General features: G+C 42.7%; 1 protein-coding gene across 1 annotated transcript in view; it reads right to left on the bottom strand.

Moving 5' to 3' along the window:
- LEKR1 (leucine, glutamate and lysine rich 1) overlaps positions 1-24,863 on the bottom strand; it is a 175,483-nt gene that overhangs the window by 63,230 nt on the left and 87,390 nt on the right. Inside the window, exons 5-6 of the mRNA XM_069083451.1 lie at positions 13,812-13,980; positions 9,507-9,513 (exon numbers count right to left, since the gene is read on the bottom strand). Coding sequence (XP_068939552.1) covers positions 9,507-9,513; positions 13,812-13,980 — 176 coding nt within the window. The remainder of the gene's footprint in view (positions 1-9,506; positions 9,514-13,811; positions 13,981-24,863) is intronic.

Genomic DNA, 24,863 nt, shown 5'->3' with positions numbered 1-24,863 from the left:
GCGGCTGGTCAAGCCACCCTTGAGGCTAAAATCTCGGCCCCCAGCAGGGCTGGGTTTGGCTCCCAGAGCACTGCGCTGGCCCCTTCCTGCCAGCCTGCTGGGCTGTCTTCAGCAGGAGGTTAGCTTCTCTCTGTCATTTTGTGGGTTCTGTAGCTCCAAAGTTTGTTCACAGTCACCTTTTACATGAATTGAGGGAGGTGGGAGCCGGAGCCGCAAGGAAGTCCTGTTTCTATCCTGCCATCTTGACTCCACCCCCCATAACAACTTTTTCTAAAAGCAACTTAACATGAAAATTAAGTTCTTGAACAATAAAGTGGAAATGTGTTTACAAAGACTGACTGGTTCTGGGAGCAAACTCAACGTAGATAATACTTGGCCAGACAGTCACTCAAGCCCCAGGCCCAAATTTACTCTGCTGACATGCACTATCCACTGCCAGCACACTGGTTATATTTGCTGTAATATGGAGCAAGTCTCAGAGACTAAAGAGTCAGGAAGAGGGTGGGACCAGCACGTGGCTGTAGCAGTAGCAATGCAAGCTGAGAGTAGGACCATGTAATGCCATGCACAGAAGATTTCCAGAGGACTGCTACTGTGAACAACTTTTAAGATTCTGATTACACAGTATAGTGAACACTATTTATTCCATAACAAATCACAGCAAAACTTTCACAGAAAATCAAGGTACAGCATTCACAATATTACAATTTCTCAAAGTACAATAGTCAAAGTCTTCCACTCATGGGGCAAAGTCTTGATTAACTCAATTAGTCACTTGTTCATCAACCAATTACCAAGTATCATACACAAAACCCTCCACCCCTAGGTCACTAGTAAACTACAATTTCATCTTTACTCAATACCCAAGGAGGGGTCTTTTCATCTTGATTTGGGGCCTGTTCTAAGATTCCCTGGATCCCCTTCCATGGTCCCAGATTCTACCTGTATTCACTAGACTGTCACCTGGGTTCAGTGGCAGACAGCTCCCAGTTCCTTGTCCAGCTCTCTGGGTAGGTCCTGCTCCACAGTGAAGTTCACAGGGTCTGGTCCATGTCAGATCCTTCACCATTTCTGCTCCAGAGAATTCAAGGCTCAACCAAGCTACAAACATCAAAGTCATGCTTCCTCAGTCACCTGGGTTCCTGGTTCCTGGGCTCCTAGCTGTGGGCTGTGGACTCAGGGCTCCTGTTCAGAAGAAGCCCCACAATGACAAGTTCTCAGGAAATTCTGGCTCAGTTCTCCATTCTCTCTTCTGTAGCTGCTCTGCCACCAGGTGCTGGTCCCAGGAAATTCTGACTATGCCTCTCTGGGGCTTTTCCTTATATACACACAGCATTAGCTTCCTGTTTCAGTCAACCCCTTCCTGTTACATCAGTAACAGGAGACAGGAGTTCATACCTTCTGTTTCCCCAACAGAGGCTTCATCAGTTACTAAGTGCTAAGTACCTGCTACCTTTGCCAACACAAAGGGATCTTCAAATTCCAAATTACATCCCCATTACAGACCAAAGTTTAGAAACCATATACATCTGGCCAAATAGTCCAGGAATATGAACCAACTTGATGGGGCAGGGCTTCACCTTGTTAGAAAATACCTTATGGGAGAAAAATGGGAAGAACTTAGGGAAATGGGGCCGGGCCCCAAATTTTCAACCTGCATTCAAGACCTGGAAATCAAAATGGGTAGGAGCCAGAGAAGTAAAGGTACATTCACCACCGCTATCTTATACATTGAAAAATTATAGAAACCACTAATTGTACCATGAAAACCACTAATTTATCCCAAGCCACAGTTTCAAAAAGGCTATACTTTGTTCTTAAAATAAATATTAAAGAAAAGAAAGCTGGCATTTCTTTGTAACTAAGATTTCTTTTGAGTTTTTAAAAAGCTATAAATGCAGCTTCTCTTGGCTGAATAAACTGTACTGTACCCTAACAATTTCTATCTATGTATAAGTCAGAATGACACTGAAGGGGATGGAGGGCACACACTGATATGTATTTATCATCTGGTAAAATAACACTAGTGGGTTTGCATGCTGACTCTGGAAATGTACAATGCTATATCAGTCACTAAAATAACTCCTTATGTCAATGTGACTTTCTATCTGACATTAGAAGAAAAGGAATCTGTAACACATATTTATGCTGATTTTATTCTCACTCATGGAAAACTACTGTAAGATCTCAATGCTTACAGTCAGGAGTTAGTTGTGGTGTTTCTATCACTAGATTGAGATGAAGGTGGCAAGGCTAGCCCTAAACGGGTGAATTCACTTCCCCTACACAGTATCCTTGACCTTGGGGGATTGTCAACATGGAAACAGTGGTGCCCATTCACGGGACTTCTGGGGTTTAGCTAGCTTAGTGTAGCAAGACTCTAACATGGTCCTGCTTTTCTAATAGAAAAATGTGCTCACTTGTTACCTTTAAATCACGAAAATAATCATTGTCTGTGATTTCTACTTTCTACTAACACCCCTCTCCTTCCTCTCAATGGGTCAGTCACCAGCTAGCCGTTCCTTCTCACCTGAGTGACTCTTGACTTGTCTGCGTCCTCCCTGAAGTCCTCCCTGGAGGACTGTTCTGAGGTGCTGGAGGCCTTCCCTGGGTGTAAGCACAATGCCCAGATGGCCTCTTCGCCATCCCTTGCTCACTACAGGACTCTGTTTCTCCTCCAGCAGAGAAGCTGATATTGGTCACTGTGCCACAGCTTTGGAACTTGAGGCAGCTCTGCCAGGTGTCTGAGCCTCAGCCAAGAAGCATTCATTAATAAGATGCCTATCATGTCTCAGGCACTGTGCAAAGTGCTAGAAATACAAAGAGAGGCAAAAGATAGGCCCTGTCCTCAAGGAGGTTACAATCTAGTGGGGAAGACAACATGCAAACAATTCTATACAAATCGAGCGATGTACATGCCAAATAGGAAAGAATTAACAGAGGGAAGGCTTCCTGGAAAATACAGGATTTCAGGGGGGACTTATGGAGAGTAAGGAGGTCAGTAGGGGGAGTGGAGGAAGGAGAGCATTCCAGGCACCGAAGACAGCCAGAGAAAATGCCAGGAGCTGAAAGATGGAGGGTCCTGTTCAGGGAACAGCCAGGAGGCCAGTGTTGCTGGATTGAAGACTTTATGTCCGGGAGTAAGGTGTAAGAAGATTGGAAAGGTAGAAGAGGGTTAGGTCATCAAGGACTTTGAATGCCAAACGGAGCATTTTGTGTTTGATCCTGGAGGCAGTGAGCAGCCACAGCAGTCTACTGAGTAGGGGATGACATGACTGGACCAGCATTCTAGGAAAATTACTTTAGTGGCTGAAGGGAAGGTGATTGGAATGGGGAAGGGCTTAAGGCAAGCAGGCCCATCAACAGCAATTGCTGGCACTGAGGTGGTGAGGGCCTGCGCCAGGGCAGGGGCAGCATCAGAGGAAAGAAGGGGGTATATTGGAGAGGTGTTGTGGAGGTGGAATCTACAGGCCTTGGGAGGAGGGGGAGAGGGCTAGTGAGAAGTCCAGCACAACTCTTAGGTTATGAACATCAGAGACTAGAAGGATGGTGCTGCCTCTACAGTACAGGGAAGGTAGGGGGTGGCGGGGAGGGTTTAAAGGGACATAATGAGGCCCATTTTGGACATCCTGAGTTTAAGATCTCTCCTGGACATCCTGTTTGAGAGATCTGAAAGGCATTGGAGGTCAGCATGGGGCAGGACAGGCAGACTGGAGAATCACAAGCACAGAGATGGTAAGTAAATCCCTGGGCCCTGATGAGATTACCAAGTGAAACAGAGACAGAGGGGAGAACCCAGGGCAGAAGCTGATCCAGCGAAGGAGTCTGAGCAGTCAGACAGGCATGAGGGCAATCCTGAGCACTCCCAGGCATCACTGCCTTCTCAGAAGTCATCGTGGGTCCCCATAAAGCCCCGACTCCTTGGGCTGGCACTGACAGCCCGCCCTGCTTTGACTCCAACCTATTCCTCTGACCTCATTTTCTCCTACTTTTCTACGTCACAGCCATTCTCCTGTTCCTCTGTCATTGTTCATGCCGTTCTTTTCCCCCCAGAACCTTTCTCCAAAATTGTGGTCTGCCAGATCTTGGCCCTTCTCCAGCTCTGAGGCCACTTCCTCTGGTTCCCTCAATAAGAAATGATGTCTCTCTGCATCTCTGTCTCCTCTCCCATCTCTCCCTTGTACCTCCCTTCTAGTACTCGGCAATATTACTTCAGATGAGAGGCACTGATGTGGGTGTAGAACTTTCCATCCTACTGGAGTGTAAATTCCTTCAGCACTGGACTATATGCCTTATTCTGCTTTGTAGCCCTCCTCTAAGTACAAGGTACAAGATTTTCCAAGGAATGAGTTAATATTTATTAAATAAATAATTTAATTTTCCAACAAAATATCTAAATGGTTTCCCACAAGAACATTAATTAACCATTCCAAAGCTTTTCCAATCAGGTAGATATTAATTTTTTAAGTATCCCCAGGCCTATCATCTGAGATGTTTTTTTTAGTCTAGAAACCACTAAAAACTTAAATCAAAGAACCATTGTGACTGCATTAAACAAATATCTCTGATAGGCAGGATTCCATGAAAAATATAGTCTGCCTTTGCAATATTTGTACCAGGCTCCTCTATCTCTTATTAAGTATTACTTTAGATTTTGATTGTGAAAGCACAAGTCAACCATCAACTTGGCACGGAGAAGGGGATAGAAAAAATACTGATTACACATCTAAAAAAGCATTGCTTCAATATGTAATATCTTTTACACTCATTGGAAAAATATAAACATCTCATATTTTTTTTAAATCTACCTATGTGAGAACATTAAAACTTAAGATATTTAAGGCAAAATCTGTATAATTGGAAAAGTTCTTCACTTTACAAAATAATTTGCCACAAAATATCTCTGAAGAGCATTTGTCTGGTGTATTAATCTCATTAGATTTTGAGACATTCTGTGTGTATAAAGCCTTTTGTAAACATCTACTGCGTAAAGTGAAGAATTCTGGTAACAACTGCAGCCAGTCCCATCTTTCACTCATTGACACTGAACTAGTGCATTCCCCGCAAATGACAACATTCTACACATTCTCTCTCTTTCAGCCTTCATCTCCCCCCTCCCTCCCCTTCGATCTTGGCACTGGGCCTCCCTCTCACTTTACAGAGAAAATCAGAGACATCATGAACCTCCTCAACTGCTCTGTCATACTCCAAAATTTCCAATAAATCTCAATATATTTTCAATATCTTCACCTATATTCCCCCTTTGGCCTTAGGAGAATGGATGGCTCTCCCCATAAGCCCTCCCCTTCAGTTTCCCCTTCTGTACTCTCTTATCTCCTTCATGGTCCCTGTTACATAATACACACACACACACACACTTCCCCGTACTACTCTACCAAGAGACTGTCTTGTCTGCTTCCCATACTCCTTACTCTCAGTCTTCTATGAGCTGTTATCTGGTTTCTGACCCTTCCACTTGAAAGAAAATATTCTCTATCAGACCACAAATGACCACAGCATTGAACCCAATGACCCTTTTATCTATTCCATTTCTCCCAGACCTCCCTGAATCATCTGACACTATCAATTACATCTTGACATCTTTGAGAAAGGTGAGGAAAAGAGAGAAGAAGAGAGGAAGAGAGAGGGGAAGGACAGGAAGGAAGAGATTATTATCATAAAAATTCATGGGGGAAAGGGGAAGGAAGGGGAAAGAAGAGGCTATTATTATCATTGTCAAAAATGTACATTAACACTAGCAACATGCTGACTCTAAGAGTTAAAAAGTTCTTAAAGTTAAATACCCATAGAAATGTTTGGAACCCTTTTGAAAATATAAAAACTCATCATTTAAGTTTTGTTTGTTTGTTTGCAAAACGACAACAAGCCAGCATAGGCTTAATCTAGTCACAAAGGACAAGTGTAGCAGAACATGGAGTAGTACTAAGTTGTGTTTATATATTGTTTTATACATAAACATATGTTTGTATATAGATGTCTGTGTTTATATGCATATACACACATATCTTACGTGATTCTTACCATAGTCCAGGGAAATGGTTATTGTCATTATTATTATTCCCATTTTAAAGATTAGGAAAATGAGAATGAAGAGTGAAAGGCTTGCCTAAGGTCCCTTGACCAGGAGAAGGTAGGGGAAGCCATGAGGAGATGGGCACTTCTGAACCTGACTCTGACCAATAAGGCAGCCATGATTTTCTGAATTAAAAATAATAGGGGCCCAGCATAGAAATGACTCCATTATAGAATTCTTAACACAGGAAGACAGGGAATCTGGGTGTGTTCCAGAGCATAACAAAGCCTGGTACATAATAGGTGCTAAAAGTGTTGTTTTGCTGATTGATCAGAATCCAAAAAGATCTCGATAGGTTGGAACCAGGGGCATCGTATGGCTCAAATGAGAAAAACAGATGTAAGAAAAGCACATTGCAAATCCTAAGGCCCATCTATATAAGCGGCAGCAGCAGCTGCACAGCAGTAATGGTAGTAGCAGCAGTACTGGTGGCAGTCATGGGGGCACCTTCATGCCCTGAGCCTCCTGACACCCTCCGGCAGATCTCATGCAGTGTGTGAAGAGTAATATTGAGATATCCTAAGAAATGATTAACAACTAGGCTCAGGAAAAAAAATACACAATGCATTTTTAAGTTTCACCTGCATTATTAACACTTTTGTAAAAAGTCTAGACAATCAACAATAAATCAGAGCCTGCTTTGTAGAGACAGACAATTTCTGAGGTATACAAGCTCACAAGATGGTCAGAGCTGGCTCCCACACACCCCTGGCTAGAATCCGGGAATAAACTGAAGGTAAAATTTAATAGGAATGAATGTAATTCACATAGAATTTTAAACACACCAAAAATCATGTGAACCTGATAGGAGACACATCATCACAGTAATTCATCTGAACAAGATGTGGGGGTGTTCATGGACTATTAAAGAGGTGCATAACCTCTAGGAATCAGGATAGGATGGGCCTGCTGTGCTCTGCCCCAGTCAGACTGCATGTGGGGAATTATGCAGAGGATTAAATGTGGCCACCATATTTCAGTGGAGTTGGGGCTATGACCCCCAGCCCCACACGTCATACACTCAATAATTAGGTCCTCAGAGGGCAGCTACCAGCCTGGGTTCAAATGTACTCTGTGGAGTCACACACCTAAAATTATAACTTTTGAGCCCCCACCAGTAGACTGACAGATCTACACAGCTCAAAGCAAAGGCACTTCCTAAAATGGCACAAACCTGCGGCCCCTCACCCTACGAATATGCTCAGCAGCTGTGGGAAAGAAAAGGCCACAAGTACAGACAGCCTCGCCCAAGCTCCCACCTCCCGCCCTCCAAAGCCCCGGCGTCCCTTTTCTTCTGGTGAAAGGCTTGTGCTAAGCCCCCTCATCCTGTCCCAGGACCCAGCAGCTCTTCTGGGTAGGTTACTCAGCTGTGGGCTGGCTGCTCAGCTCTCAAGGCCTTGGCTCTTGAGCCTCCCCGCCTGGAGGGCACGTGCCACAGACCTGCTTCCTTTGTCTAGACTGTCCCTTTGCTTCCTACTAGGTCTGGTATCTCCTACCAGGCAGCTAGTTCTAATAACAAGATGAGGGAAGAAAAGTGAGACACCCTATTCCCTCTTTGCCCTCTAGCAAAGGACCAGGAGTCACATGCCACAGAATTATTTTCAGCCTCAAATGACCACTGACTACTTCCAGCGCTTCCAGGATTGTCTCTTTAAGGGTCATCAGGGACATGGTCAATCTTTGGCCATCCAGTGGCCAGCTGCCTTTCCAATTTAATCAGGAGAAATTTTTCACACTTTGTAAAGAAATAATAGGATGTAGGCACATGTTTGCACTTAGTTTAGCAGAATATAACCTTATTGCCCCTGTTATCTAGACTATGTTTTTATCAACTGGGGGGCACTTTCCCCATGTCATGGAGTGTCCCCATGAGAACAAGCAGAACAAAAGGCCCTGACTTCATGCCAAAGGCCATATGAGGATTGGCAGAAGGAAGTGGAGACATTTATCCTGAAGAAGGCAAGCCAGCACATGGTAGTTACCTCCAAGGATCTTAAGTCACCATGTGAAAGGTGGATTCCACTTGATATGCTTGGCCTAAGAGAACAGAAGAAAACATGGCAGGTGGAAGGCAGGAAGAAGAAAATGTAAGCTTCTCCTAAAGACAAAGCTGCTCACAAAGGGGCCGCTTCAGGAGATGGTGAGATCCCCATCCCTGAAGGTCTGCCAGCCAAGGCCAGATGCAAGCTGAAACAAATGGCAGCTGGGGAGCCTTCAAACTCTGGCCTTCTCTGATAGGACAGGACACCGTTGACTAACAGGGAGCTGAAACCTTAACTTACTAAAGAGGGCAATAATCAAAAGCCACCCAGCTGCCCTGGAGTGAAGCCCAGAGAAGCTGTATCCAAGGCAACTGAAAGGCCTGACAGGTATGACCATTAAGCCACAGGCAGTGACTGTCAAGTGAGCCCTGAGGACTGAAGAGGACCCAACGTCATCCTGATCCTCACAAAACAAGAGGGGGCTGGGACCCCGGTGGGGAGGGAAGGAAGCAGATTCTGAAGACTGGAAGGCAGTGAATTTGACTTTGATTCTTGGCAAAACTGTTCACTATCTTATTAAAGGGATGGTTAATGATGATTAGGAGGCTGTGATCACAAAGGACGGGCATGGCTGCTTAAATAACAGCAATGCTAGACTAAGTTCACTTCCTCTATTGACAGGGCAATTAGATTGGCATAGCTGGGGACAGCTAGAAATAAAGGTCACCCAAAAGGTCAACAGAACCTTTAACCAGGTATATCATGCTTTCTTTGTGGACATGATGATGAGCTGTTGGAGCAAAGACAGGGCAGAATGAAGTCACCCCCAAGGGAAGTCTCCAGGGGATCAACCCAGAAGCCTGTCCTGGGGTCTGTGCTGTCTAGAAGTTATTCAGCCCTTGGAGGAGACATATATCCCGTGATTATCAGACTGGCAGGGGATGCCAAATTGAGTGGGATAGCTAAAATACTGAGTGAAAGGATCCAAAAAATTTTTAAAGGATTTTAACAGGACAAAAAATGGAGCTGAATTTAATGAGTCAAAATCTAACAGGGAGAAAATACCAACACTTGGGCACAAAAGAGTCAAGCTCACCAAGTGTAAGATGGAAGGGATGTGGCCAGCAAAAGTCCTTGGGAAAAAAATGGTGAATTTTCAACGGGAATTGCTGGCATTTGCATAGTTCTTTACAGTTTGCAATGAGTTTCATATTGTTTATTTCATTTAACCTCACAACAAACCTATGAGGTGGGTACTACATATGTTATATTTCCATTTCATAGATGGGGAAGTTGAGGTTCAGAGAGAAGGTGATGGGCCAAAGGTCACATGGTCAGGAACTGCTGGAGGCAGGATTCAAACCCAAGTCTTCCCAAGGCCAAGGCCAACTCTCTCTGCAGGCTGCCTTGCTGGGCAGGAAGCTCGCCACGAGTCAGCTTGTAATACAGGAGCTGAGACCTGCTCATGTTACCTTTGGCGTAAAGGGAAGCAGAACTGAGGGTGACAGAGGGGATTGGTAGTACTGTTGGACCCTCTACTCAGTCAACCTCTTAAATCAACTGTTGGGGAGGGCACTGATGATATTCTGGCGCAGGTCCAGGAGGGGGGCATCCGCCAGCTTGATGAAAGACTTCTAGGTCATGCCATGTGAGGATTAGGTGGAGGAGTGGTGTCGATCCTGGGAAAGAAGAGACTCATGGGAGATGAGTCTCTGAAGGGCAGTGGCTGGAAGAAGGGAGAGGCTTGTGTTAACTGACTCAATGGGTGGAAGGTGCAAAGAGGCTGATGTAGGGTGGATGAATGGAAGATGCCTCAAGGGTTCTCCAAGGCGATGTCAGGGGCTCTGGTGTTAGGGGTCGCCTTAACTGGAGGTCCTGACACTGAGGTTAGATGATCATTAGCTGGGGATGTTGTAAGGGAGGGGCGGGCTTCCAAGGTCCCTTCCACTTTTGACCAGCCATGATGTGGAAGAAGGAGGATGTGAGGCCTAGCTATCTGGCTCCCAGCCATATCATGCAGACAGAAGCCTGCTTCCTGAGTCCAAAACCCACTCAGGCCTCCCCAGACAAAGTTTGTCTTTTTTCCTGATGTTTACCAGCTGCTTCTAATATTGCTGGAATCGGAGCCTGCTTCACTTAATCAAATTTAGTAGGTATTGATTTACACAGTCAAGGAAACAAGCCAGGTTTAAGAATCAGGTGAAGTTAACTGTAACAATAAAAATGTAAGCAAACTATAACTTAAATAGTCTTTAGCTATAAATCTATAAAATTCCTACACATCTGCCCTTAGCATAGGTTGTTTTTAAACACAATTAAAATATTTCCTTACAAGTTTCTACAAGTAAACAGAATTTCAATCACTTTCTTTCCCGTGTCACTCATTTGTCACTTAAACACTTCAGGGTGGAAGCTGACTGGGGTCGGGGGGGTCTGTGTTGTACCCCTTACCGGCATAGCACAGTGCCTCACAAATGGGAAATCTTCAATATCTATCTGCCCAGTAAGTAGATCATTTCTAAAAAGAAAGTTGGCGGCATCATTGCCATCTGCCACATTCCCAAGGGCAGCCTGAACCAGATTAAAATATAATTGAGAATATTGAACCAAGTAAATTAAAACACAATAAAACCAAGATGATGTCGCTCTGTGGTTTTCTATGTCACCAAGGCTGGTCTAGGGGCATGTTTCTATCGGAGTTTGACACCAGTGCTGGACAACAAGAGTGCCAATCATCTGACATGCATGGGAGCTTGGAGGCTTGTCAGGTTCGGGATGGTCTGACTTGAGCCCCCCAAGAGTCTTGTGGAGCAGATACCCGGGGATGATTTTGTCCAGAAGAGGAAACATGTTCAGAGTGGTTGAATGCTTTCACTATCCCAGAATGTGTACAGGTCAGAGGTAAATTCCAAACCCACGTCCCTTGGACGGCAGGCCCAAGACACTTTCCTACACTGCCTCCTCTTTCAATGACGCCAAAGATTCCAAAGATATGGCTTTCAGTTTTTGTTCTATGAATGGGGTGACTGTGAACCTGGCCTTAAGATGTGTGAATAACATCATGTTTGCTTAAGTTCTGCTGATCAAAGTCCAGCTTAGTCAGTGCTTCAGTACAATGACTCAGGCTATCATTCTCCTGCATTTCTTACAGACTTCACACAGGTGCCAAAGGGATTTTCCTCAACTGTTAAGTCTGATCATGTCACTCTCCTTTCTATTCCATAAACTCCAAAGACTCCTTTACTGTCTCTAGCTCCAGTTTGTGCATATGTGGTCTCTCCTATTAGAAATGCATGCTTCTGAAGGCTTGGTGCCCCTCCATGTAGAGGGAGATAGGAGTGCGGATCAGTGGAGACCAATGTGGGGCAGACTTGTGTCAGGGACTTAATAAGTGGGTATCAGCATCTCTGGAGAGCCACTTGGACAGAGGGCATTCCAGGGATGAGAAACAGAAAGACTTTGGAAACTTTGGACATGTAGAGGAAGCTGGCTTTTCAGCATGTCCCCGATTCCCAGTGTGCCTCCATACAGACTTAGGAGGTAATTTTGCCTTGGGTAAGATCAGGCCTTCTATCCTGGTTTGAGTTAAGATCTTATCCTGTGCTCGGTTACAGAACTCATTCACTCTTGTGTAGCATGTGGTATGTATATATTTACATCTATAAGTACAGATATAGATCAGTATGACTTCCCTGACTTCTGTTTGCTTGGATAAATGATTTTACTCCATATTCACTATTTGTGACAGTCTTTTGTGTAACCAGCAATTGAAGAGAAAGAACTAAATTGATGAGTTTAAGATACAGGTCACCTTGCCATTTAAGAGTGACCAGGAGAGTTGGGGCGGTGGCGAGGTGGCACAGTGAATAGAGCACTGGCCCTGGAGTCAGGAGAACCTCAGTTCAAATCTGGCCTCAAACCCTCAACACACTTACTAGCCGTGTGACTTTGGGCAAGTCACTTAACCCCAGTTGCCCTCCAAAAAAAAAGGCAAAAAAAAAAAAAAAGAGTAACCAGGGATTGCGCTCTTTGTCCTAAACTCTGTACCCCTAGAATACATGTTTAAGTCATGGCAACTAGACATAATGCTAAGTCATTAATTTTTTTTGAGAGACTAGAGAAGACAGCCTTTGAAGTACTCCTGGGGCCTGCCTGCCTTTTCACGCAGCTAATTCTTTTCAATTCTCCCATTTAACAGATTTAATTCTAGCATTTCAGGTCCCATCCTCTCAAAGACGACTCCCAGGAAAACTACCCCATGTTCAGGATATTCTATGTTTACATAATTACTCAATATCCTGGCTCAAGAGCCCTTAAAGTTGTTTGTCTTTTTTTTTTACTAGTCATTCAGCAGAACATGTGATGAAATAGTGTAGTATTAAATTTCCCTCATACAAATGCCATCATTGTGAAGACTAGACATATCTAAGATACGTGTGGTAGGACGAACATGCAGAGAACATAGGTGGCCTGAGCTCAGGTCTAGAAGGGCCCCCACTTTGGGAACGTCTATGGCCAGGGCCTACAGGTGGAGGAGCCATGCATGCCTCTGTCCCTAGCAAGCCAACAAGGCCTCTGGTGCTGGTGTGTTTCAGCCTGCTACTTCCCCTAGCCTCTAGTGGTGGGAAGTCTGTGCCAGGTGATGCCCTGCTCAGCACTTTGTGGGGGCTCCTCTCTTGTCTTCCAGGTTCAGGTAGACTCAAGGAGAGTCTTCCAAAAAGGTGCTTCCTTCTCTCTCCACAAGACAAACTAGATTCTCCCATCTCTATTTTAGCTTAGAACCCAGAAAATTAAGCTTAACTCAGTGAGGAAGACTCATCTATAGCCACTCTTTAGACCAGGGAAGTTTAGCTATGGTGCAGTTTTTTTTTTCCTCCAGAAGAGTAATCTGCACAGGCCAAGCTCTTCAGAGCACAATACAATCAGTCAGCTAAGCAGAGCCTACAGGATTTAATCTATCTTTGGACCTATTTCATCATACTCACCTGAATCAAAAGTCATTCAGTCCCAAGTCTCTATCTGATTTAGGAGTAAAATTCCTACATACTCCCATAAAACCCTATACTGGAATTCTGTGCCCTTAATATCGAATTAGAAAGGAGATTCTGCCAAAGAAACTCACTAAGAGCTGTGTGGGTCTAGAGCAGGTCACATTTGGGTTTTGTTCTCTAAAGTTTGGATTCAACCAAAGGACCACACTTGAGGACCTACAGGGTCACATGTGGCCTCGAGGCTACAGGTTCCTCGCCCCTACCCTACAGCATGTTGGTTTTTTTCTCTCAGTATCAAACATTTAGGTCTCCTATGTAAATGAGAAAGGGGAAGAGGAGGAAGAAGAAGAAGAAGAAGAGAAAGAGGAAGAACTGCATAGAGCACCTCTAACACCTTCTGCCTCAATCCTTTGTTCCAAATTCCTGCCTTCCTCATGCATACGTATGTGGCCAGATTCTCATACATAGAAATAATGGATGAGAAAGAAATTTAGGAAAAAGCTCATAAGAAAATATAACTCATACACAACTCAAGCATAAAATATAATTATATGAATAAACGTGTCAGGTGGTATACAGGATTGTACCAAAGAAAGGAGTGAAGAGAAAGAATAGCAGGAAAGAAAAGCTCTCCTTATTTCTGCTTCACACAGAAAAAAAAAAAAATTTCTCATTGACTCATGTTCCACCACTCCAAAAAGCAGCCATTCTGTCCTGAGAGGGATGCAACAAACCTATGAAAACCACTCCTTTACTGATGTGGTGAATCTGCAGCGTCACTTCCTCGCTCAGGGAAACCCAGTTCTGGAGCGCATAAGCCACTTCATTTTTAATGCTCGCGAGCTCTCTCTTCGAAAACTTGAGTAACATAAGAGTCTTCTTGTGGATCACGTGGTGCTCCTCCAGCTTCTTACTGTCAGCAAAGGAAATGAGATCAGTAGGAAATTTTCAAATTTAGAAAGTGACAATGACTGATTCTGTTAGAAAATCATTTAATATTCTAGTTTCTTTTTTTATTTGAAATCTAAGAAGAAATAGTTAATGATCTCAGTAGACAATTGGTAATCTCCATTTGTAAGTTCCTCAGCAACAGAGGTTCTTTTTTTCCTCTGTATTCTGGACACTCAAAAATACTCAAAATTTAAAAAATGGTTTAGAACACAAGTTTGCAGTTAAAAACAAAATGGAGTCCACACATTCTGTAGCTGTGCCTACACGAGGATGGCAAATATTTTGGCAGGGAAATATGAGGAAAAGTAGGCTGGTGCAGACCCAAGCCTGAGTCTTGACTGTTGCTTATTACCAGTCTTCCCTGGAGCAAATCATTCCCTTTCTGGACCTCTGCTCTCTCATCTCTAAAATTCAGGGGATGGACTAGACAATCTTTAAGAATCTATGAAATTCAGTTTGGGGTTCTAGACTCTAAGAACCCTTGTAGGTACATAATGTGATAGGCAATAACTTTCTGTGACCCATTTCCCTACAAGCTCAGCTAAATTTACTGGCTTTTAGGTTTTCCTTCAGATCAACAAACTGGAGGAATAAAATATGATCTTGGGCCAAATGATTCGAGCGCTCCAAAGTGTTTGCTTTCTGTATCCTTGACTGTGTTTCTATACAGCAGACTTCACAGTCAGAATATCTGATGATGCAGGAATATTCTCTAACATTAACCTAGTATAACTCCACCAGTCACTGCCTAATAACTAGACAGATTATTGCAGTTTGGGGCTATTACAAACTTTTCCAATAGACAGCTGTGCCACCTACAAGTAAAATTATTTTAAAATCTCTGTTACTGATGCTTCCTTCTTTACTTTCACATTGTTTCTAATCTATTTCACTACCTCAAAAGACTCATGCTCCCTCCAGTGATGCTAACAGGCTGCAGCCTCTCTCAGTTCATTAGTTGCTAGGGCCAACACTAAATTCATCACCTGGTTGTGAGTCTTTTGATGAGGGCATACTTTTCCCTTAGTGGCCTTAGTTCTCAGGGAACAGAGGAACGGTCAGTTGTCAGGCCTGTACTCAAAGATTTCCTAACCTGGTGGGATCTACCAGAACTTGGACTCTAATGAGAGACTTTTGAGAGTTCAGGATCATTTCCATTACCCAAAAAGGCATAAAAAAGATTTTTGACTCAGTTTCTAAAACTGAGTTGAACAGAGACATTAACAGTGAGTGGATAATCTGACTTTTCAGTCATTCTTAGTAAGAATGCCTCCAAGTTTCTCCATTCTGATAATTCTACATCACTGAGGCATGAAAAAAAAACTTGTCTGAAATCCCATGAAAATTTTTACCATAGCAAAGTGTAATAGTGCCAATACAATATTTACAGCACCCATGATCACCATAAATATATCAACTGTGACTATAAATATTCCTTCATGGCCCTCAATAGCAAAATATATCAAATTCTCCATATAGAGGACAGAAACAAAACATTTATTCAGACACCAGAAAACCAAATCCATCATAGCAACATAGAAGCTATTGCACCACAACGTAGCACAGAGCCATGGCATCTTTCAGCCTTCCCATAAACCAATACAAGATCAATATTTACTCACAAACCTGACTAACTCCTTGCCTGATCTCCTCTCTCTCCCACCTTCTCTCTGGCTCTGACTCCCAGCTTCCTGTGGGTTCTGCTCCACCCTTCAACAAACTCCTCCCACCATAGGCTCCATGTGACTACATTCAACCGATTAGCGGGCAGAGTTTACTTTCAAAGCAGGGAAGGTCTTCAAATTCCCATTACCATTACACAAAGAAAAATCTTTCTGTTCCTATACCTTTTAATGATTTCTTAAAAACACAAATGCAATTTTTAGTATTAGGACTTTGGTATTATCAACATAAGGATTTAGCATTAGACCTTTTCTGTACCTATTGACATGACCATGTAAATTGTATGAGCTTTCTTATTGATATGATTCACTATATAGATTTTACCAATTATAAATTAATTCAGGGTTAGCAAAGCATTTTATGTTTAAAATGCAGATACCTCTGAGAGGATTAGGGAGCTATCAGTCAATCTCATCTTGTTGTCAATATGTTGTCAGAGGAGGAAGGAGAGGTAGCCCAGTATGGTGGGTTGAGGACCTGGGGCTAAGTCCCACCTTTGGCCCAAACCACTCATGGGGCCCTAAGGCCATAGGCAACTCCCTAAAAGTGGCAGAGAATGCATAGACTGCATTGGTAGAGGCTTATCTTGAAGGAGCTACCTCAATGAGGCCCATAAGTTAGCCCATACCCCAAGAGAGCATCCACAGGAATGTGCCTTTGCCTGTCCTCAATCAGTCTTCCTCTCAGGAAGCAGCCCAGTAGCTGAATCTGTGACCAGGATCCATGGGAAGCTTTCCCATTTGGTAGGTGCTGTCAGAGCACTCACTCACTGGCACAGCACTGAGGGCCTCGGCTCCCTTCACAGCACAATGAGGGATCAGAGAAAAATTTCTGGAACTGGGGATGGATTTTTTCTTGCTCATTTCTGCCTCTGGCCTTCCCTGGTTCCCTTCAAGTCTCAGCTAAAGCCCCAATGTCTGGTCAATAAGATTATTTTCCACTAACCCTGCCTAAATCCCGTTTGTACTTTAATTGTTTATGAAAACAGACTGTGGCCCCTAATAAGATGTAAGAGCTGGAGAGAGGCAGGCTGGGTTGCCACAGCACACAGAGAGAGGCAGGTCAGGTCACAGCAGTGCACAGAGGCAGGCCTGGATGAGGCCTGATCAACGTGGTGGCAAGTTGTCCCACCAACCACAAGGGCCATTGCCAGGCCTATCAACGAAGGGCTAGGACTGGACCAAGCAGGGTAGGAATTAAATGCAGGGCCCCTGGCATGGGCAGCAACTACTCCTGGGAGTACAAATTCACAGCCCAGAAATTAAAAAGGCTCCTATCTGGACCTCCAGGGACCAGGATGGCAGAGTGAACCCTGGCTGCTCCAATCCTCTGACCCTGACCCTGAAAACACAGTAATAATTGCCCCAGGGCAAAACCTTAAACAGTAAAGGCTTGGGAACCCTAGAGAAAGGGCGTGGCTAGGACCCTGCCTCAAAATGAGTAAACAGCAGACTGCAAAGACAAAGACTCTGGAGTCCTACTATCTTGAGAGGGAGGAACCAAATTCAGAGGGAGACAGTGTTGACTCCACACCTACAGCTGAAGCCTCAACAGGGAACTGGTCTCAAGCACAGAAAGCATTCCTAGATGAGCTCAAAAGGAACTTTGAAAATCAAATAAGAAAGATAGGAGGTAAAATGAATAATTCTTTTAAAATAAAAATTGCAAAATTAGAAAAACATTACAATGAAGAAAACAGCTCCTCAAAAAGAAAAATGTGTGGGGCGGCCAGGTGGCGCAGTGAGTAAGAGCACCAGCCCCAGAGTCGGGATGACCTGGGATTGAATCCAGGCTCAGATACTTAGCATCACACCCAGAAATAACTGGCCGTGTAACCTTAACTAAGTTACTTAACCCCAATTGCTTTAAAAAAAAAAAGAAAAATGTGTGATATGGAAAAGGAGTTCCAAAAACTAACCAAGAAAAATAATTCATTAAAAACTAGAATCAACCAACTTGAAGCAAATAATTATGAGGAACCAAGAATTAGTCAAACAAACCATCAAGAATGAAAAATTAGAAAAAGAGGTAAAATATCTCAATGGAAAAATAACTGACCTGGAAAACAGATCCAGGAGAGAGAATCTGAGAATCATAGACCTACCAGAAAATCATGATGAAAAAAGGAGCCTGGACAACATCCTCCAAGTGCTCATCAAGGAAAACTGCCCTGAGATACTAGAACCTGAGGGTAAACTAGAAATCGAGAGAATCCACCAGACACCTCCTGAAAGAGATCCCAAATTGAAAAGATCGCGAAATGCTGTGGCCAAACTCCAGAACTACCAGGTAAAGGAGAAAATACTTCAAGCAGCCAGAAAGAAACAATTCAAATATCGCGGAACCACAGTGAGGATCACACAGGATCTGGAAGCCTCTACACTAAAGATTGGAGGAAGTGGAATACAATTTTTCAAAAGGGAAAAGAGCCCAGGTTACAACCAAGGACCAGCTACCCAGTGAAATTGAACATATTCTTCCAGGCAAGGAGATGGTCATTCAACGATACAACAGATTTCCAGACATTCCTGATGAAAAAGTCAGAGCTCAATGGAAAATTCAGCCTCCAATTATAAGACAGAAGAGAGACATAGAAAGGTAAAAAAGGAAAACACACACACACTGTTATTTAATAAGAGCAAACTGTTTATAGACAACTGGAGGGTTTGAGTACAAATTACACAAAATGACGATAACAAAAACCTTATTAAGGGCTACAAAGGGACTGCAATGGAAGAAGAGGAAAGAATGAAGTGGAAAAGGGTAAATTATGCCACACAAAGAGGCATAAAAACAATATAGCAGAAGGAAAGAAGGGAGGGAGATGAGTATTATATGAGCCTTTTCCTCATTGGTTCTGGTGCAAGGAGGGAATAACACAACCAGTTAAGCATAGGACTCTATGGAGAAGAGACACAAAACGTATCATGATGGAGGGAAAGAGGGGAGGGAGAGGAGCTTTGCATGAGATTTGTTCCTGTCACTCTTGATGCGAATTAGAAATAGCATACTACATTAAGCATAAAAATATCCTACAGGCAGTAGGAGGGGGGAAGGGCTAACAAAGTGGGGGGGGTTAGAAGGGAGGGAAGAAGTAAGGGGGAAGGAGAGGAAAAGGGAGGGGGGCTGATAAGAAGGGAATACTGAGGGAGGCAGTGGTCAAAAGGAAAACTCTTAAAGATGGGAAGGGAAAAGGGGAGAAAAATATAAGCATAAACAGGGGAGGGAATAGGATGGAGGGAAAGAAATGGATAGTAATCATAACTGTGAATGTGAATGGAATGAACTGTCCCATAAAACAGAGGCAGATAGCAGAATGGATTAAAAAACATAATCCTACAATATGCTGTTTACAAGAAACACATCTGAAACAGAGGGATACACACAGGGTAAAGGTAAAAGGCTGTAGTAAAATATATCATGCCTCAGCTAAAGTAAAAAAAGCAGGGGTAGCAATTCTTATCTCAGATAAAGCAAAAGCAAAAATTGACCTAATTAAAAGAGATAAGGAAGGAAACTATATCCAGCTAACAGGCACCATTGAGAATGAAGCAATATCATTACTTAACATATATGCACCAAATGGTATAGCATCCAAATTCCTAAATGAGAAGGTAAGGGAATTAGAGAAAGGAATGGATAGCAAAACTATACTAGTGGGGGACCTTAATCTCCCCTCTCTGAACTTGATAAATCCAACCTCAAAATAAACAAGAAAGAAGTTAAGGAGGTGAATAGAATTTTAGAGAGGGTAGGTATGATAGATCTCTGGAGAAAACTGAATGGGGATAAAAGGGAATATACCTTCTTCTCAGTGGCACATGGCACATACACAAAAATCAGCCATGTACAAGGACATAAAAACCTCACAATTCAGTGCAGAAAGGCAGAAATATTAAATGCATCATTCTCAGATCATGATGCAATAAAAATCATATGCAATAAAGGACCTTGGAAAGACAGACTAAAAACTAATTGGAAATTAAACTATTTAACCCTAAAGAATGAATGGATCAAAGAAGAAATCATAGAAACAATCAGTAACTTCATTCAAGAGAATGACAAGAATAAGACATCATACCAAAATTTGTGGGATGCAGCAAAGGTGGTTCTTAGGGAAAGTTTTATATCCCTGAGTGTATACATGAATAAATTAGAGGAAAGGGAGGTCAATGAATTGGGCATGCAATTGAAAAAGCTAGAAAAAGAACAAATTGGAAATCTACAATTAAATACTAAATTAGAAATAATGAAAGCCAAAGGAGAGATTAATAAAATTGAAATTAAGAAATCTATTGAATTAATAAATAAAACTGGGGTGGCTAGGTGGTGCAGTGAATAGAGCACCGGCCCTGGAGTCAGGAGGACCTGAGTTCAAATCTGGCCTCAGACACTTGGCACAATACTAGCTGTGTGACTTTGGGCAAGTCACTTAACCCCAATTGCCCTCCAAAAAGCAAATAAGCAAACAAATAAATGAATGAATGAATTAACAAATAAACAAACAAATAAATAAATAAAACTAAGAGTTGGTTTTATGAAAAAGCAATAAAATTGATAGACCCTTAGTCAATATGATAAAAAAAAGAAAGAAGAAAACCAAATCATGAGTATCAAAAATGAAAAGGGTGAATCTACCTCCAATGAAAAGGAAATTGAAACAATAATTAGGAATTATTTTGCCCAATTGTATACACATAAATTTGACAATCTTAGTGAAATGGATGAATATTTACAAAAGTATAAGTTGCCCAGATTAACTGAAGAGGAAGTAAATTACTTAAAATAACCCCATCTCAGAAAAAGAAATCGAACAAGTCATCAGTGAACTCCCTAGGAAAAAATCTCCAGGGCCAGATGGATTTACTAGTGAATTCTATCAAACATTTAAAGAACAATTGATTCCTATACTCTACAAACTATTTGGGAAAATTAGTGAAGAAGGAGTCCTACCAAATTCTTTTTATGACACAAACATGGTACTGATACCTAAATCAGGAAGAGATAAAACAGAAAGAAAATTATAGACCAATCTCTCTCATGAATATAGATGAAAAATTTTAAATAAAATATTAGCAAAAAGACACAGCACCTTATCACAGGAATAATATACTTTGTTCAGGTAGGATTTATTCCAGAATGCAAGGATAGGAAAGCCATCAGTATAATTGATCATATCAACAATAAAACTAGCAAAAACCACATAATTATCTCAATAGATGCAGAAAAGGCTTTTGACAAAATACAACATCCATTCCTATTAAAAACACTAGAAAGTATAGGAATAAATGGAGTCTTCCTTAAAATAACAGTAGCATCTCTTTAAAGCCATCAGCAAGTATTATATGTAATGGGGAGAAGCTAGAAGCATTTCCAATAAGATTAAGGGTGAAACAAGGATGTCCACTATCACCCCTCTTATTCAATCTGGTACTAGAAATGTTAGCAGTAGCAATTAGAGAAGAAAAAGAAAGCAAAGGAATCAAATTAGGCAAAGAAGAGACCAAGCTATCACTCTTTGCAGATGATATACTTAGAGAATCCTAGAGAATCAAGTAAAAAATTACTTGAGACAATAAGTAAATTTGGCAAAGTTGCAGGATATAAAATAAACCCACATAAATCCTTGACATTCCTGTATATTTCTAATGAAATTCAACAGCAAGAGATAGAAAGAGAAATCCCATTTAAAGTTACTGCAGACATTATAAAATATTTGGGGATCTACCTGCCAAAACAAACCCAGGACCTATATGAACACAACTACAAAACACTTTTCACACAAATAAAGTCAGAACTAACTAATAGGAAAAACATCAATTGCTCGTGGCTGGGTCGAGCTAATATAATAAAAATGACAATTTTATCTAAATTAAATTATATACTTAGTGCCATACCAATCAATTTACCAAAAAACTACTTTATAGAGCTAGAAAAAAGAGTAACAAAATTCATTTGGAAGAACAAGAGGTCCAGAATATCAAGGGAATTAATGAAAAGAAATGCTAGGGAAGGTGGTCTAGCTATACCAGATTTTAATCTGTATTATAAAGCAGCAGTCATCAAAACTGCTTGGTACTGGCTGAGGAAGAGAGTAGTGGATCAATGGAATAGACTGAGTACAGGAGACTCAGCAGTCAATGACTATAGTGATTTACTATTTGATAAACCCAAAGACTCCAGTTTTTGGGATAAGAACTCACTATTTGACAAAAACTGCTGGGAAAGCTGGAATATGGCATGGCAGAAACTGGGCATAGACCATTATCTAACACCATATACCAAAATCAAGTCTAAATGGGTGCATAATCTAGGTATAAAGGCTGATACTGTAAGCAATCTGGGAAAGCAAGGAATAGTTTAACTGTCAGATTTGTGGAGAGGGGAAGACTTTATGACCAAACAAGAATTAGAGAGCATTATAAAATATATGAAAAAATGCTCTAAATCACTATTGATTAGAGAAATGAAAATCAAAACAACCCAGAGGTACCATACCTGACCAGTCAGATTAGCTAAGATGACAAAACAGGAATGACAAATGCTGGAGAGGATGTGGACAAATTGGAACACTAATGCACTGCTGGTGGAGTTGTGAACTGATCCAACCATTCTGGAGAGCAATCTGGAATTATGCCCAAAGGGCTATAAATAATTACATACCCTTTTGACCCAGCAATACCACTTCTAGGGTTGTATCCCAAAGAGATCATAGAAGTGGGAGGAAGACCCCTATGTACAAAAATATTTATAGCAGCTCTTTTTGTGGTGGCAAAGAATTGGAAATTAAGGGGGTGCCCATCAATTGGGGAACCGCTGAACAAATTGTGGTATATGCATGTAATGGAATACTATTGTGCTATAAGAAATGACCTGGAGAAGCTTATACAAACTGATGCTGAGTGAGAAGAATAGAGCCAGAGGAAATTTGTACACAGTTACAGACACAATGTATGTGTGACGAACAACTTTGATAGACTGGACTCTTCCCAGCAATGCAGGGTTATAAGTCAACCCCAAAAGACTCATGATGGAGAGAGATGTCTACATCCAGAGAAAGAACTGAGTTTAAATCCAGATTGAAGCAAACTACCTGCTCTTTTGCTTTTTCTTGTTTGGTTTTGTTTCCTCTTTCCCATTGTTCATTCCATCCAATACAATCCTTCCTTATAACCTGACTAATGTCTAATGTGAAAGTATTTGCAGATCCTATACTTGATTTTATGCCGCCATTGGGGGGGGGGGGAGAGAAAATTTGAAACTCAAGGAATTGTGGAATTGAATCTTATAAATTAAAAGTAAGAAAATTAATAAGGACCAAAAAATTAAAAAAAAAAAGCAAACGTGAGAGTCTCAAAAGCAGGACCTGTTTTTATGCTCAGTGACTGGCACGTACTAGGTGTTCAGTCAATGCTCAGTGACTGACAGCTGACTGATTAGATCCTCTGGGAGGACATGAATCAGGTCATAGCAGGAGAAGTTGTCCACAGCCTGTGTCTGCACCTTTGGAGAGGAGCCCAGGGGCAGGTGCTCCAGATCTGCTGAGATCATCCAGCCTGAGGAAGGAGGGGAGTAGCACCTGAAGTGGGACAGAAAGAAGATGAGTGCTGTGAGGTGGAGAAAGGCCTGGGGGAGAGCCTGGTGCCCGAGCTTGGCCAGCAGAAGCCAATGGAGGCCTGAGGGGGTGGAGGGGGAGAGGGATGTAAAAGTCAACTTCTGACTGACAAAATTTATCTGGAGTAACATGGCACCCCAGAGGAAAAAGGAGACAATCTTTCTTCCTTCCGTTCTTGGAGGGCACAAAAGGGGCAGGTCTTTCCCCATAGTCCAGGTTCTCAGGCGGCCTCATAGGCCTGGCACGACCTTGATCACTGAATTATTGCACCGTGTGCCTGGCCTGAGCACGCCTGGGCTGATGGGGCTAGTATACCAGCCATGGGGCACGATGCAGAAAGTGGGTTTTTGTGGCAATATAATGTTTAATAAAAGAATTCGGTGACTGAAATGCTGTATCACTGAAAACCGTCCTTACTGTTCCTGTGACTACAACGGGGTTTCTACCGAAAACCGTCTGAGTGCCACTGACTGGCTTACAAAGAACCTGTGGGAACGACCCACTTTCCGGCAAAGGTGTAATGGAAGAAGGAAACATGTAATGGAGGGGTGAGCGTCCCCAACAGATCCAGGAGAGGCTGGCTCCCGCCAGAGATTCCCACCGCGGTGCTGCCAAGGAAGGCCCTGGCCTAAGGCCCCCTCCAAGTCTGATCTGTCGGGTCTGTGGTCTCAGGGAGGGTCGCCTGCCAGGAGAATCGCGCGGGGTTCCCACAGCTCCTAGAGGACCCCCGGGTCGTCTACAACGAGGCACAGTCCACCTGTTTACAATTGCTTCTTTCCAAGAGGCTGATTGGAAATGAAGTCGGGGAAATGCTGAGCAGGAACAAAGCCTTGCTGCGGGCTGGACGATTAAGTATGATTGCAATTAAGCCATTAAGAGAAAGACTGGAAAAGAGCTAAGTGACCTAAAGATCTCCTTGGCCCCAGTTCAGGGCTCCTCGGAGGGCCGGCTCTCACGTTTTCCAAAAACAAAGGTTCTAATACAGGTGAAGGGCGCTCCGATTACTTTGCTTGGATTCCCCAATTAGACTGCAGCGAATTATCCTCCCCATCAGCACAAGGGCACACAGCTGGCTCTCCGGGATGTTCCATGTGAAGGTAAATTGTAAATCCTGCGGCAGTCTTCTGATCACGCCGACACACTTTGGTTCCGATCTCTTCGTCGGTCTTTCCCTCCGCAGCTCTAGTGGTGCTGAAGTCAATGACCGGAAGTGGCTCCTCTACGTCAGTCTGGGTGGTCATTTGTCTCAAGCTCGGAGCTGGGTTGGTATTCTCAAAGAAGTTTAAGTAATGAGGTCATTCTGTGGCGTGTATTAGAATCCAGACTGCTCTTCACGTGGGCATGATCTTTTAGCCTGACCTGAAGAAACCAGGGGCAGGCACCTAGGGGTCACAGAGCATAGTGCCGGGCCTGGAGTCATACAGGCTCATCTTCACGAGTTCAAATCCGGCCTCAGACATTCACTAGATGTGTGACCCTGGGCAAGTCATGTAAGCAGTAAAATCAGCTGGAGAAAGAAAAAGGCAAAACATTCCAGTATGTCTGCC

This window comes from Petaurus breviceps, unplaced genomic scaffold (genome assembly GCF_028583685.1).
Source record: "Petaurus breviceps papuanus isolate PSGF00001 unplaced genomic scaffold, PetGlider_PUasm1.0 173, whole genome shotgun sequence".
NCBI lineage: Eukaryota > Metazoa > Chordata > Mammalia > Diprotodontia > Petauridae > Petaurus > Petaurus breviceps.
The sequence above is the reverse complement of the archived record's forward strand: the minus strand, read 5'-3'. Positions and strand labels throughout refer to the sequence as shown.